This window comes from Anopheles stephensi, chromosome 2 (assembly GCF_013141755.1).
Source record: "Anopheles stephensi strain Indian chromosome 2, UCI_ANSTEP_V1.0, whole genome shotgun sequence".
NCBI classification, from domain to species: domain Eukaryota; kingdom Metazoa; phylum Arthropoda; class Insecta; order Diptera; family Culicidae; genus Anopheles; species Anopheles stephensi.
In genome coordinates, this window is record NC_050202.1 from 44,066,751 (window position 1) to 44,079,668 (window position 12,918).

General features: G+C 45.2%; 1 protein-coding gene across 17 annotated transcripts in view; it reads right to left on the reverse strand.

The window, feature by feature from the left end:
- Positions 1 to 5,642, reverse strand: part of LOC118507561 (basement membrane-specific heparan sulfate proteoglycan core protein) — a 90,704-nt gene extending 85,062 nt beyond the window's left edge. For 15 of the 17 annotated variants that reach the window (XM_036046178.1, XM_036046174.1, XM_036046180.1 and 12 more), the window contains exons 1-2: positions 5,468 to 5,641; positions 3,815 to 4,106 (exon numbers count right to left, since the gene is read on the reverse strand). In XM_036046178.1, the coding sequence (XP_035902071.1) occupies positions 3,815 to 3,916 (102 nt within the window). In that variant the 5' untranslated portion in view covers positions 3,917 to 4,106; positions 5,468 to 5,641. Of the gene's footprint in view, positions 1 to 3,814; positions 4,107 to 5,229; positions 5,245 to 5,467 lie in introns of those variants that run through there. The other 2 variants (XM_036046166.1, XM_036046164.1) reach the window with 2 other exon arrangements.
- Positions 5,643 to 12,918: the final 7,276 nt, after the last annotated feature.

Consider the following 12,918-nt stretch of genomic DNA (forward strand, 5'->3'; position numbering starts at 1 on the left):
CACTCGTGCATGGAAAATTATTATTCATAACGTTATTAAATTAATATATTTTCATTCATTGAGTCTGCAATATATTACCGAAAAGAGTATTAAAATTTGTAAAAAATCGGTCTTTCTCATGCTACAATATCCTATGGCTAGTTGCTGACAGTATGTTAAACTTTTCATTCATTAAATACCCATAATGTGTAGACCAGGTTCACCATTCTTGAACTGAAGCGCACCGGTCTTCCGTAGCCAACCAAATCCATCGCTGCCAGTCACATTCACTTGCCGTGGTGAAGGTGGCAACAACCTTCCTAAAGCGGATCAACGTTGTTTCATAAATTATCAAAGTGTGAAAGATGTTAATTATTGCCGGTCCTTTTTAGCTGCCGAAACCCGGTGGCTAACATTGTTCGCGGTATACGTCTAATTTCACTAATCTCTTCCCTGTGTTGCTCGCTCACTCACTGACCGTAAGATGGGGGAGTGGGACGGTGGGAGCAAGATGTTTACTAAATCTGCAACTTTTGCCGGAAAATCCCATAAACAGGCAGGCAACATATAGATTAGAGGACTGCTTGTCGTGATTCATGCTAGGCAGGCTGGACGTTATAAAGTTATCTGGTTGGGTATTATGAGTATTTCAAATTAATCATCACTACTCAGCAAAATTAAGATCTTTGGTGTGTAGGCCCACACGTCAAGGGACATCTAGTAGTAATATTAAATTTTGTTTACTTTTCTAAAACACTACTGTTTTTATAGGAATGCCGCTTGCAATAATGTACATAAAACACAAGTACAATAAATTAATTTGCCGCCTTCTGCGTAGGATGTTTTTTACATTTCATTTGATAACGAATGCTATTAAATATGACCGTAACAAAATTTACGACTATATATGCTATAAAAACTACGCTAATCACCATAAAACACGTATGACAGGTCGTTGCAATAAAAATGATTGATATTTATTCGCATTAATACAATCACATCTTGCTCTAATGTAGTGGTCTCGAGAAGCTTTTGAAACATAACATATTATTCATTTCCGCCATCATACTTTAACAAAACTCTTGAAGATGACATAATTTCAACATGTGCGATCACGCACCGAGGTTGAATCAGCTACAGCAAAACAAAAAGATGACATCAGCCAAAGTGTGTCACTTTTTCAAGTGCATTCAGTAGAAATACTTATAGCAGAAGGAAAGCCTGTCGTAATTCATCCCATTCTGTACAAACCGTCGCGCGATGAGACACACAACCCGTGCCTATGCATCACCTACAGAAGGCGTGACAAACTGTCACTTTTGGGCGCGTAAAAATTGAACAAATTGATTGAACCTCAAACCCTTCGCACTGGCCCCGCCCGGGGTCCCTCTCTCCCGTAACTTATCGCGTAGCTAAACGGTGTGGATGCCTACTGGCGGCAGTGGCGGCGTCAATAATATGATAATTAAGCAATCGGCTGCGCTACGAAATGAAAGACACCGGTACCGGTATCAATTCCGAAAGGCCAATGCCAACACAAAGCAATACAAATCACAAGCCCATGACGAGTGCGAGTAGCACGAGCACGCTGGACTCACGATCGCCCTCGGCAAAGCCCTAGCTCCGACAAGTCCACGACCACGACCACTTTTGGTGCTATGCGCCATGCGCCATATACGGCACACAAATGATCGGTTTCGGTTTTGTAGGTTTTGTCTGCCGACCTTATCCATGGCGCAGTAGAGTTGCTCGAGTTTCGCCTTCATCCAAAACCGAACCATGGAGAAGATCGCTACGAAACACACCAAATAAGGAACTTCCCTGTGGACCTATCCGAGTCAGTCCCACACGTTCCATCAGCATCAGTATATCTGTCGATCCGATAAACTCGCACTGAGTAGCTTCTTGATTTCAAACCCACCTCTGCAGGACCGTGGCCGAATCATAGCAGCCCCTACATCAATAACCGCAGACTGCGATATGTGTAGCTAATGCCCGATTTCAACAGCTTCTTACTCGTGACTAAGATTGATCTGCAGTCTACCTCATGCAAATGTAACAGCCAGCATTGGGACGAAAATAGCTCACAGAAAGACAACTGCCCTACCAGAAAGAGCTCCAAACGTGGGGTGACTTGCTTCCCGTTTTGCCGGGGATCCCAATCTTCGCCGGTTGAATGCAATGACCTCGGTTGGGCCTCGGAAGAAGAAATCTTATCCTTGAAAAATCTCGAATTCTGTTCCACCCGTTTCTTCCGCCAAGCCTTTCAGTCCGCAAACCGCAACGGCACAATTTCTCTCGACCACAGAGGGTTTTTTTTTTCTTTACTGACACGGGACCTCTCTTCATTTTATGGTGAAGGAAGCCACAGATACATGGTATATCCTAATGGAAGGGGCTGCGTCTGTCTGGAGCAAATCGCTCGAGCTCAACTTGGAGAGCGGGCCTTGGTGTGTTAATTGAAAACAGGTTCTCTGGCTCTTGAAAAGTGTGCGAGTTTTTAGCACAAATAAATTCAACCACCAAACGATGTGGCCCTTGATCATTTGCGCTAAGCGAAAGTTGCATCGAAGAAGAGTTCCGCAGCAACATCAACATCTTCAGCTATAAAAAGCTGTTTTAAGAACTACGCGGTAGAATGATGAATAGCAATGATTGCGCGAGTTCTTCACAAGAGTCTTTACCTGAAGCGGTGTCTCATGTCAGTTGCAATCGATTGAGACGTTTTTTTTACATTTAAATGGAGTTTGAAGTTTTTGTTACGATGCTCTGCATAGATCTTATGGTAATATTTCAAACTTTTATCTAATAGCCCTTCTGTCAAGGGCATTCGCACATGTGTCCTTCATTCACGTTTTGCAAATCTCGCGATGAACTCGAATTTTGCGCAATGCACATTTTAACCGGATGAATGCGCTAAACACAGGCCCATCGCGCGGAATGTTTAAACCACATTCCAAAGCCGGCACCGAGCGCAAAGCTTCAATAAGCCCATCTTAACATCCTTGAGTTCGTCTAAGCTCGCGGCACAGCAAACACGGTGTCCAACACAATCAACCTTTTGGAAACACCCGCTGTCGCTTTATCTTCTTCGACTACAGCACGCTTCTTATCGTGGCCGGCCGTGCGCGATACGGTGATGCGTCCCGCGTCTTACAGCGTTACATCATGCACAAAAATATGCACCAACGCCAGCGCTCCAATCGCCTCTTATCAGGAACCCCGGTCGTCAGCAGTGCCTCGAACTACAATCTGTGGTATTTTTTAATCAAGATCGTAAGACCCAGTAGGGTATCCATGTTCGGATGACTCGCAAGGGCCAACAAATTGGATCACCACGTTAAACGATCGCACTAGAGTGCTTGGCCGTTAGATACAATGTAGCACAGTAAGGTTGCTCCCGGGTTAAAATACTCGAACCCAATAAACCGTACACCGCTCCACCAGACACGTGGAGCAACTAGCAACAGGTGGGGTATGAAGCGATCTGATAAACTTTTTACTCCCCCCGTGTAATCACAAAGAATCTTATTCTTTACTCCACATTCCGGGTAGGTTGGTGCAGGAACCGTATACAGGAAGGACCAGGTAACACACACACACACACACACACAATTGGCTACGAAAAGTAGTCCTCCAAATCCGACGCCAGAGTGTATGCATTTCGATGGACTCTTGGCCTCGTACACACATCGCACTGCAGGCGACCCACTTCAGCTCTCCAAGTGTTGGCTTCGTTTGTCAACACTCAGTACATTGTTTGTTCTACCCCGAGTGTCGCGACACGCACAGTGCGTGCAGCCCAGCCCACTGCAGTGTTCTCACACTCACTTACCTCGCTTTCAACGATGGACGGCTGTTGCCTGGCTGCATCCGTTCCGATGGCGGCTAGAAGTAGCAGCAGTAGTGCCGCTACCCTGCACCGTGCGGCCGCCATTGCCGATGCGGCAATGCGATCACTTACGCTGGAGTATTCGGCGATCACCAAATGGCAACAATGTTGTCAGCTTACAGTTCCGGAAACACGAGGATCCGGCTAGTATGGTTTCCGGGAACCTGAACACACTAAACTTGTCCTCACGACACTACCACTAAAGCGAACGACCAGTTCCCTCACCAATACGCCACTGGAGAAGAGATAGCCGGAAATTGTATTATAAAACTGTTGCTAAATTTAACGGACTTAAAGAATGTTTTCCAATATCCGAAATCCGGGATATCTTATCCCTCCAAAATATTCTTTTACTCTACCGTTCAGAACATCGAACTTTAAACAAGGAAAAGAATAGTTGCGTCACGAAAGATCACAGGAACGCGATCCGGACGCGAAGGTGGCCTATGCCAGACGATAGAAAAAAAGGCCACAACCATAAGGTAAATATTAGCAACAGCTCAAACAATGCAGCACAAACTAGATGACGACGATAGCGGGCGCGATACTGGCCGCGGCCTACCCACCATCTTTTTATCGCGCCCAGTGCGCGTCGGTGTGGTCTCTGCTCGCTTTCTTGCACGGGCCGTTTCGAACTGCTTTTCGAAACTATTTGTTGCCTTTTTGTTCTGCGTGCAGGTTTCTCCGTCTTCTTCTTTATACCGCGAAGATGAGATCCGGCCCCGAGTTCGTTCGATCTATGCGCGATAAGAAGGGGGAGAGCATTCCAATTGATTTTGATTCAGCGGTGGTGGTAACCAACCCCCGATAGCGCGTGTTATTACCGGCTTCCAAGGGGGTTTGAATGAAAATGTTCACACATACACACGCACAAACACATGCACGCACATATTTATATATTTATAAACACTCACGCTCATAGACCAATCGAACGAGGCAAGCAGAATCATGCATCTGTTGTCATCTAAATTTGGACTACATCACGTTTCACAGTGCTCCCGTTGCGAGTTGTCAACAGGAACGTCCTTACACTATTCCGATCAAACAAATGTAACGAAACAGCCGTGACGTCAGACGACCGTGATCGAGAAAAGTTTGACTTCCAATTCAGTGATAAAAGCAGCCGTGATCGTCGATCACCCCATCATGTGCAACGATCGTTCGTACTGGCAAGGTTCCTGGTGCAACAACATGCTGACAATTCAACAGGCGAACATGATCCCGTGCGCGTCGGAACTGTCAGATTTCGACCCCTTTTTTCTGCTGACGAAAGGCAGTGGAGTCGAAGCCGGTGCCATCGCACGGAAACAGCACCCAGCCCAGCCAAAACAGCCCACGGTAGGAAGGAAGGAAGAAACCTCGTAAGAAGTGGCACAGGAATCGGACACTGGTGCACTAGCAGCAACCGCGGCTTACATACACCCGCACACGTCGGCATACAACTCAGCACCTTCCCCACACCCGATCGATCTATAAAAATACACTCTCGCGGACAGGCAGACACAACCATCTACACAAACGCGCGCGCACACGCACTCACTCACTCACGCAAACACACACGTGTAGAGCCAGACGCGCAGACTTCTTAAAACCTACCGTCTGCGAACGGAAGACCGGGGACACGGTGAGGCGGACACGGTGGGGCGCCCCTCACAACGCACAGAGCAACAGAGACGGAAACAGATAGTGCGGGAATCGAAGGGAAGAAAGCACTGCCGAAATGCCGAACCACACTGGCTGAGCCGCGGCCACGAACTGAACCGCGATACGCAACCGTCGGGTGCGCGAGCCGAAAACCTTGCGTACCGTCGTCTGACAGGCGAGCGAAAATGAACCACCGCTGCTGATCAACGTCACTAAGCTCCGTGACCTCGACCACCGTACGAGAGTTTTATCCATCAGCCGGGTGGATGAACGCTATCCGAAAATTACAAACGCCCAGCTCATCTCCCCAGCAGCAGCTCATATTGGATGCGTTCATCGTTCATCTCACCGGGATGTGGGGTGATGTTGCTCCCGGCACGGAAGTAAGAAAAATCGTTGGGCCCGATGATGATTGGTCCACAAGTGGGCCCGACTCAAAGCCCGGCGAGAAGGTGGAGTTCTGTGATAAGTCCCGAACCTGTACGGGGCAACCGATGCTGCCAGGTGATAACGCTCCGTGCGATGCCTAATGCGCTGACTCGTGACTTTGGTGCGTCTCCACGTGGTTGGCATTTCTCCAGGCGCGTTCATTTGCACCGGCTAAAATGCCGGTTGTATGTACGCGGGACCAGCTGTTCGCTTGTCATGTTCATGCCCAATAACTTGAGTCGGGCGTGTTGCATGCGAAAGTTGCTTTCAACTTCCAGGGGTGCGCTTTTCACCCCAAATCTCAATGTCGCTAAAGTTATTTTTTGCTGAAATAAAGACCAGGCGAAAGATGAAGCTTTTTTGCTATGCTTTTTGCACTTTACGCCTTTCTGTTACTGCACAGGGGGGGGGGGGGGGGTGATTTTTAAAGAAAGTAAGCGTATTTCCGTTTGAAGATTGTCTACTAACTTTTGCATAAAATATTCCAAGCTAGAAACTATATATGTTATAAATGTGTGCATATCAGTATGAACGCATTTGCCAGTTGGCAACAGCTTAAGATTTTGTAATAAGGTTGAAATAAAAAAATATTGTTTGGAAAACCATACGATAACATCGGAGCGATGCAGCTGATGCTACACTTTTACTTTGGGAAAAATATTGAATTTGAGCTTTTGCAGCTCGAACTATCATCTTCCGCATAGAGGGCGGCACTAGTTTCCGCATTATTTCAAATCTTAACGGTTTACGAGGAAATCATGTTTTTTCTGGTTGCTTGCTTGCTTGGTTATGTATTCACATCGGCACATTGAACGATCATCAAAAAGATACAAACAGTAGATAAATCAGTGAATTATTCATAAGGAGAACTGACGGTCTAGCTTACGTTTCAAGCAAAAATACAAATAATGATAATATTTTTACTGGCGCGATACAACAATAAAATATTCTCTGAGGAAAGCTCATTCTTGACAGAAACCACTTGTTAAGTTCAGTACACTCACGAACAGTCAATGTTAGTTCTTACAGTGAATTGAATTTCAATGAGATGAGATGAATTTCATGTTGGGACAGTTATAGAGAGGATTTTCAGTAAGTACAATTATTGCTTGAACATTGTGCAGATCTATGACTATAGATCTATATTGTATATATATACAATCTACGCGATACAATAGATCTATATAGATCTATATAATAAGAATTAGGCTTATAAAATTTCTTTTTCTTGCTTGAGATTACATTTTGGAGAGGCTAATGGCATTTCTGGCAATTTATTGCTCTTAGTATGCTCAAAATTGAGCACGTCGGAATATCACGGGCTGATATCCAATTCGTTTCATTACACTCAGTTCAGAGAAAAATTCCTCTACCCACGGTTCTATCCAATCTCTGACAGGTTGGTCTCTGCTTGATCCTTCGTAATCCGCTAGGCCCCCATCAGGATATCTGCACCATCAGGCACTCAACTGGTTCATGATTCTTCAAGCATCCTTCACCAGTATTCTCAGTGGCGATTGAAGCACTTTGGAAGCTTTAGACGGAATGGAAATTTAAAGCCCCTATCTGCTATGCTATGAGACTTGCTGGTCTCAGATCTGGGGTGTTAAATTTTGAGAGGACCAGCGATGTACCCTGTCGAAACTTCCATACATCCAATTTCATGCAACAAACTTCTTCTCCTTCTTCTTTTTTGGCTGAACAATCACTTGGCCTGCCCTTGGTTCGGTGGGCTCTCTGTGGACCGGGAATTCATACGCATGATGTCTCGACTTATGTCGAAACATTTCGCGTTGAATGCTCATCTGCAGCGTATAACTCTGGCTCAGACAAAGGTGTGTGGCTGCGGTGACGGATTTCACGATGTGGATCACCTTCTGTGGTCGTGCGTGGAGTTTGAAACCGCAAGACCCTCCTAGTTTGGCGCAGTCGAGAGTTTCGGCAGACAAATTAGGGAAGTGCTAGCGACCAGAGACCTCGCATACATAAGGCTCATCTACCAATTCGCCAGAGACAACGGTATCCTTTGATTCCGCATCCTCATTTTCCTTCCAAACCACATCCGCCATTCCTTTTTTGTTATTCGTTGTGTTGTCTTTGTCTTAAGTGTTTTTTTTTTTGTTTTGTAATGCCATGGGTGATCCGTTGACGAAACAACAGTATCCGGGGTCAAAGTCGATACTGTCGTAAGAAGAGAGGCAGAATTTTCTGTAGCAGTGTTCTTCATCTATGTCGAGCCTTGATGGGGCGAGTGCGACCTTTCTGGCGTTGGGTTCGGAGGTGGTCGGCGGGTTCATCCCCGTGATTAGCAGAGACCCTGCTGTTACGGGGTGGAGATCGCCGATAGCTTCTGATTTCGGTGCTGGCCTGGTTGAGCTTGGGATATCAATGCTAGGCAGTTTGAGGAACACTGTACGCAGGCAAATGTTTGTAATGTCCAGGTTACTGTTCTCTTTTTGTATTGTTACAGTCCAGATCCGCTACACGGAAGGATGTTCCGTTCCACATACCACACTACCATCAACATATCAACAGAAAGCAATAGACCCGGACCAAACCATCGATAGAACCTCCACAATAGACATGAACAACCACACCGCAATCTCCACACACCGACAACCGAGCATGCCCGGGATAAGGCAGAATAACAGGGAGGAAATGCCTTTTTAATATTTGTGAACTTGTAATCGTCAACACATGCGGTGTTGACAATACGGCGCCATGCCCTAATACTGAAATTATAAATAAATAAATAACCTCTTGACCTGCCATTTCTGGCTTCTTGTGAGGCGGTTTGGATGAGATTTGATCCCCGGCCCTGTCGTGCAAGGATCGGCGGCGTAATAAACACTCATGCATTTTTTTTTTCTGTGCAGAGGGGCCGGGGTTGCAATTAGGCCCGTACATCCCGTAATTGGGACCTCTGATTTTTTACAACGTGTGCCAGGACGAGCTCTAGGTGGCCGCCTATTTCGCCTACCATCTGATTCACTGAATATAGGAGTCCAGCGTCCGAGTCCAGAACTCTTTTTTCGTTTATTTACAGAGGCTTTGAGTTGCCGAGACCTCTTTCGCGTCTTAAATAGAGTCCAGAATTCGAGAAAACTTAGAAAACAAACGATCTTATCAGCAATAGATAGCGCGCATTGCGTGTGTCATCAAAGTTTTCCCCTATACTCTAGCGAATTTACCGATTACCTAAAACAACCTACTTTGCATGTTTTAGGCAGTTTAAGATTCCGCTGTCCAGTTTGACTTCTCCCTTATACTAGACTACTCCTACATTTTAGTTCCATTTTTTTCCATTTTAGTTTAGTTTCTTGTGTTCTCTCTGGCTGTAAAGTGCGTTTGAGCTAGATTTAATGTAAAGGATTTGTTTTATGGTTTAATCTTTTATAACCCGAAAGAAAAACTATCTAAAACATACGAAGTTTAAACTGATCTGTGTCAAATTTGATTACACACGACTCGTGTGATTTCACTCCATTTACTCTTGCGCGAATTGTGCGTATTGTCCGTGTATTTTGAGGTTTGCAGGCCTTGCGGTAACGCTTTCCTCACTTGAAATCCTCATGCAACGGGACAAAAACTTGTTAAACCCTCACCTGCTCTACCTTCCCGTGCGGCTTCTCCTGTGACGCAGATGTTGCCTCAACAAAAAAAAAGCCAAAAACAATAACTTTCCAAACTCATGCTTCAGGAATCCCTGCAAGGGTCTTTTTGTCGCTGGAAATGTCGTACAAACCTTTCCTTCTCCTCTTTCACCTTCTACACCCGAAATGGAAAGCTTCCCAACGTACATAAGAATGCAAACTGCTACCGCACAGAGCATACATTTTCAATGGAGCACATTATGCCCATGGCTCGCGTGAGTATCTGGTCACCTTGCACCGATTCCCAGCGCCCGGTACCGCACTCGCACTCGCTACCAGACCGGTTTTGTTTTGCGCTTCGTGTTCATTGCAGTTCCGGTCGCTTTGTAAGATGGTTCCTTCGCACCGGAAGCCTTCTTGTGCTAGTGGAGGCGCCTGGTTAGGGCACTGCCAAGCACTTCTCGCACTCTGCCACAAAGTTCGGCACTCTCCGGAGTTCGGCACGTGACGGTACCTGTAGGCAGGAAAGTTGGGTAGAACGTTGCCGCTTTGTCTCTTGTACGGTTACCTTCTTCAACGCATTACACGTGACTGCTTGACGACTGGTACAGGATTCAGGTGATAGGGTATGCGTTGAACCGTACGGGAACCGGTGGCAAATCAGAACGAAAATGGATAGTGAGAACGTTAGAACGCTTCATACGGAACCTGCGTTCGTCACATTTCTAGTGTTTGCCATTTGTCTATAAACTCAGGTACAAGTCCTGCGAAACCTCGGAGTAGTGTTTTCACGGGTATGGCAAACGTTCCAATTCGTGTTATTTTGATTCGCTTAGAGCTACGACTAGACTGTAACGATTTTAATTGGTTTTAACATTTTTATTTCTGTATTTCAATGTATCAACCAAAGTTGAAAATTATTTTACTTGCAAGTTGCAAGAATTTAACTTCACAAATAGGGCAAAGCTCTATACAATTTAAATGAAAAACTAATAATAATTTATCACCTTGTCGTATCACGACTTTCTAGATCAATCGTTTAACGACGTAATCTCAAGAGAAAAACACAAATGTTTCTACCAACTTTCTGCAAGTTGGCCATATTCTTCATATTCCAGCTAACTCACTTGCTTCCTCCAATATTGACAGCTCCCGAATGTGCGCAGCGTAATATGAACTTGTTGCCCGTTTTTTCCGATTTGGCATGCTATCAAACCACCTGCTGAGTTGTACTGTAACATGCTTCTTGTTTGTTTTTTTTTTTTGCTTGCTTACTTTCTTTCTTTAAATACCACAGTGTGCTGCTTTCGCTTGTGTAACGCATTGCCCTCGACACACGCTTGGCAAAGTAAGCTAGCTGGCGGGAAAACAGTGTAATACCACCATCGGCAACTCTCACCTGCCATTCCAGCTATAATGGCAAATTAAATGACCATAAAACAATTCGAAGCTTGTCAGCAACAGGCCGTCAGCACACCGACGCATGCCGGCACAGCTTTCGTGTACACATTTATTAGTCCACTAGCCCGTCGAACTCGGGGCACCGGGGCTTACGCCTGCCAGTGCTGCTGCCGTATTCGTATGCTACCCAAACTCCGAAAAGTTACTGCTCGTAAAAACGCAAAGAAATCGTTTGCACACCGCAAGCTGTTTAGCTCTGTACCCACATACACCAAAATAGCTTCATCCTAGTGCTTGGTACGGTTGCCGACCGGACTGCCGCCTAAAGGTCCTTGCAAATCGGAACGGATAAATGACAGCTCGCCGAAGTGGAAATTTTAGCGATGAAAACATCTCAATCACATCCCATTTCACATCCTCCGCCATTCGAACGATGGTCAGTGTTTGTTTAAAATGGTATAAACCCCGCCGCGCACACACACACACACTCACACTCACACATTCCTACTGTCCAACGGTCTTATCCTTCGCTAGGTGAGTGCAACTGACGATTAGCCACATGTCATTTTGATCGATCATGTGCAAAAAATGTTAATTATTGCGATAGACACGCTTCGAGGCGCTTTCCAATTACACTGATTGCAAAACCCGATGGCACTGCTGGATGGGGAATAAAATTACCTCCAGGAACTCCCGCTCACACCACCCACCCCCCCTTCCCTTTCCGCTCTTGCATATTCGCATAACATTTGCTCACGTTTTCCCATGGCATTCGCCGAGAAGATTTCGTACAAATGAGTCGAACTTTGTATTCGCACCCCTGCGCTCAGAGTTGGCTACGAGTGGCTCGGTAGGCACACGTTCCATCCACACAAACTTTGCTGCCACTGCTCGGGATGTGTTTCATGGTCAGGGGTGAAGCATAAGTTGCGCCAGGAAAACTATTTCCTCCCTGCCTTTCCTAAAATAGTGAAACGTTCACAAACATTTTCGTCACACCTCGCTAAAAGTCATTAGCAATCGTTTATTCATACCATTTCGCTTTCGGAAAGGGTATATACTCACCGCACAGCCAATCAACTGGTTGTCAAGTTATTAATGTCTACATCAAATTATAACACTGGAAATTAGCAGTCGGAGAAACACTATCCGCATCTAATTACCTTTTCCGGAAGGATGAAGTTGGATGAGGATATTATGGCTATCTATTTCAGAACTCTTCGAATTATAAGTTTGTCTGCAGAAGTACAAATTGATCGAATTACTGTTGTATGCTTTGACGATTTGTGATTTACAAGTAAGAATGCTTAATAAAGAACTTGATTTCGTTTATCTGTACGCATTCAAAGCCGTTCCAATGTATTAGCTATTTTCGATCGAAAAACATTACCTTTAGCATAGAGTGCTTACTACCATCCAGTCAGACAACACTCGTGACGCACATTCTATAAATGTATAAAACATTTATAATCCCAATGCTCACAACGGTAAGTATTTAGTTTCACACTGATGAAAATCTCTCCGGTGCACTCGAGAGATAGATGTTTAGAAGTATTGGAGTTCGTCGATTTCTTTTGCAACATTATGATCATGGAGTTCGTCGAGTTCTTTTGCAATATTATGATCATCAAGGCTTTGGAAGAATTATCATGTAATCAGAGTGGCATAGCTCTGTTCCATAATGAATTTTGGATATCTATATGGACACAGAAGAAGCAAGACATAGTTTGTGCTACAGCGGGAGCTATGTCAGAGACTGTTGGGTGCCGGATCGACTCCCCAACGCTACTCTCTGAGAACGTTTCGATGCTTATGATCCCTTTCTCCGTATGTGCCGTAGATATAACTATATTAGTAATCGTCACCAACCTGACATGCCCCGCGCTGCACTTATGAACTGTATTCAAACCATAGGCCATAGGAATCAAGGGGGCCTTCCGTCGAATTTTGATACAATAATCAATAACCAAGATGAAATGT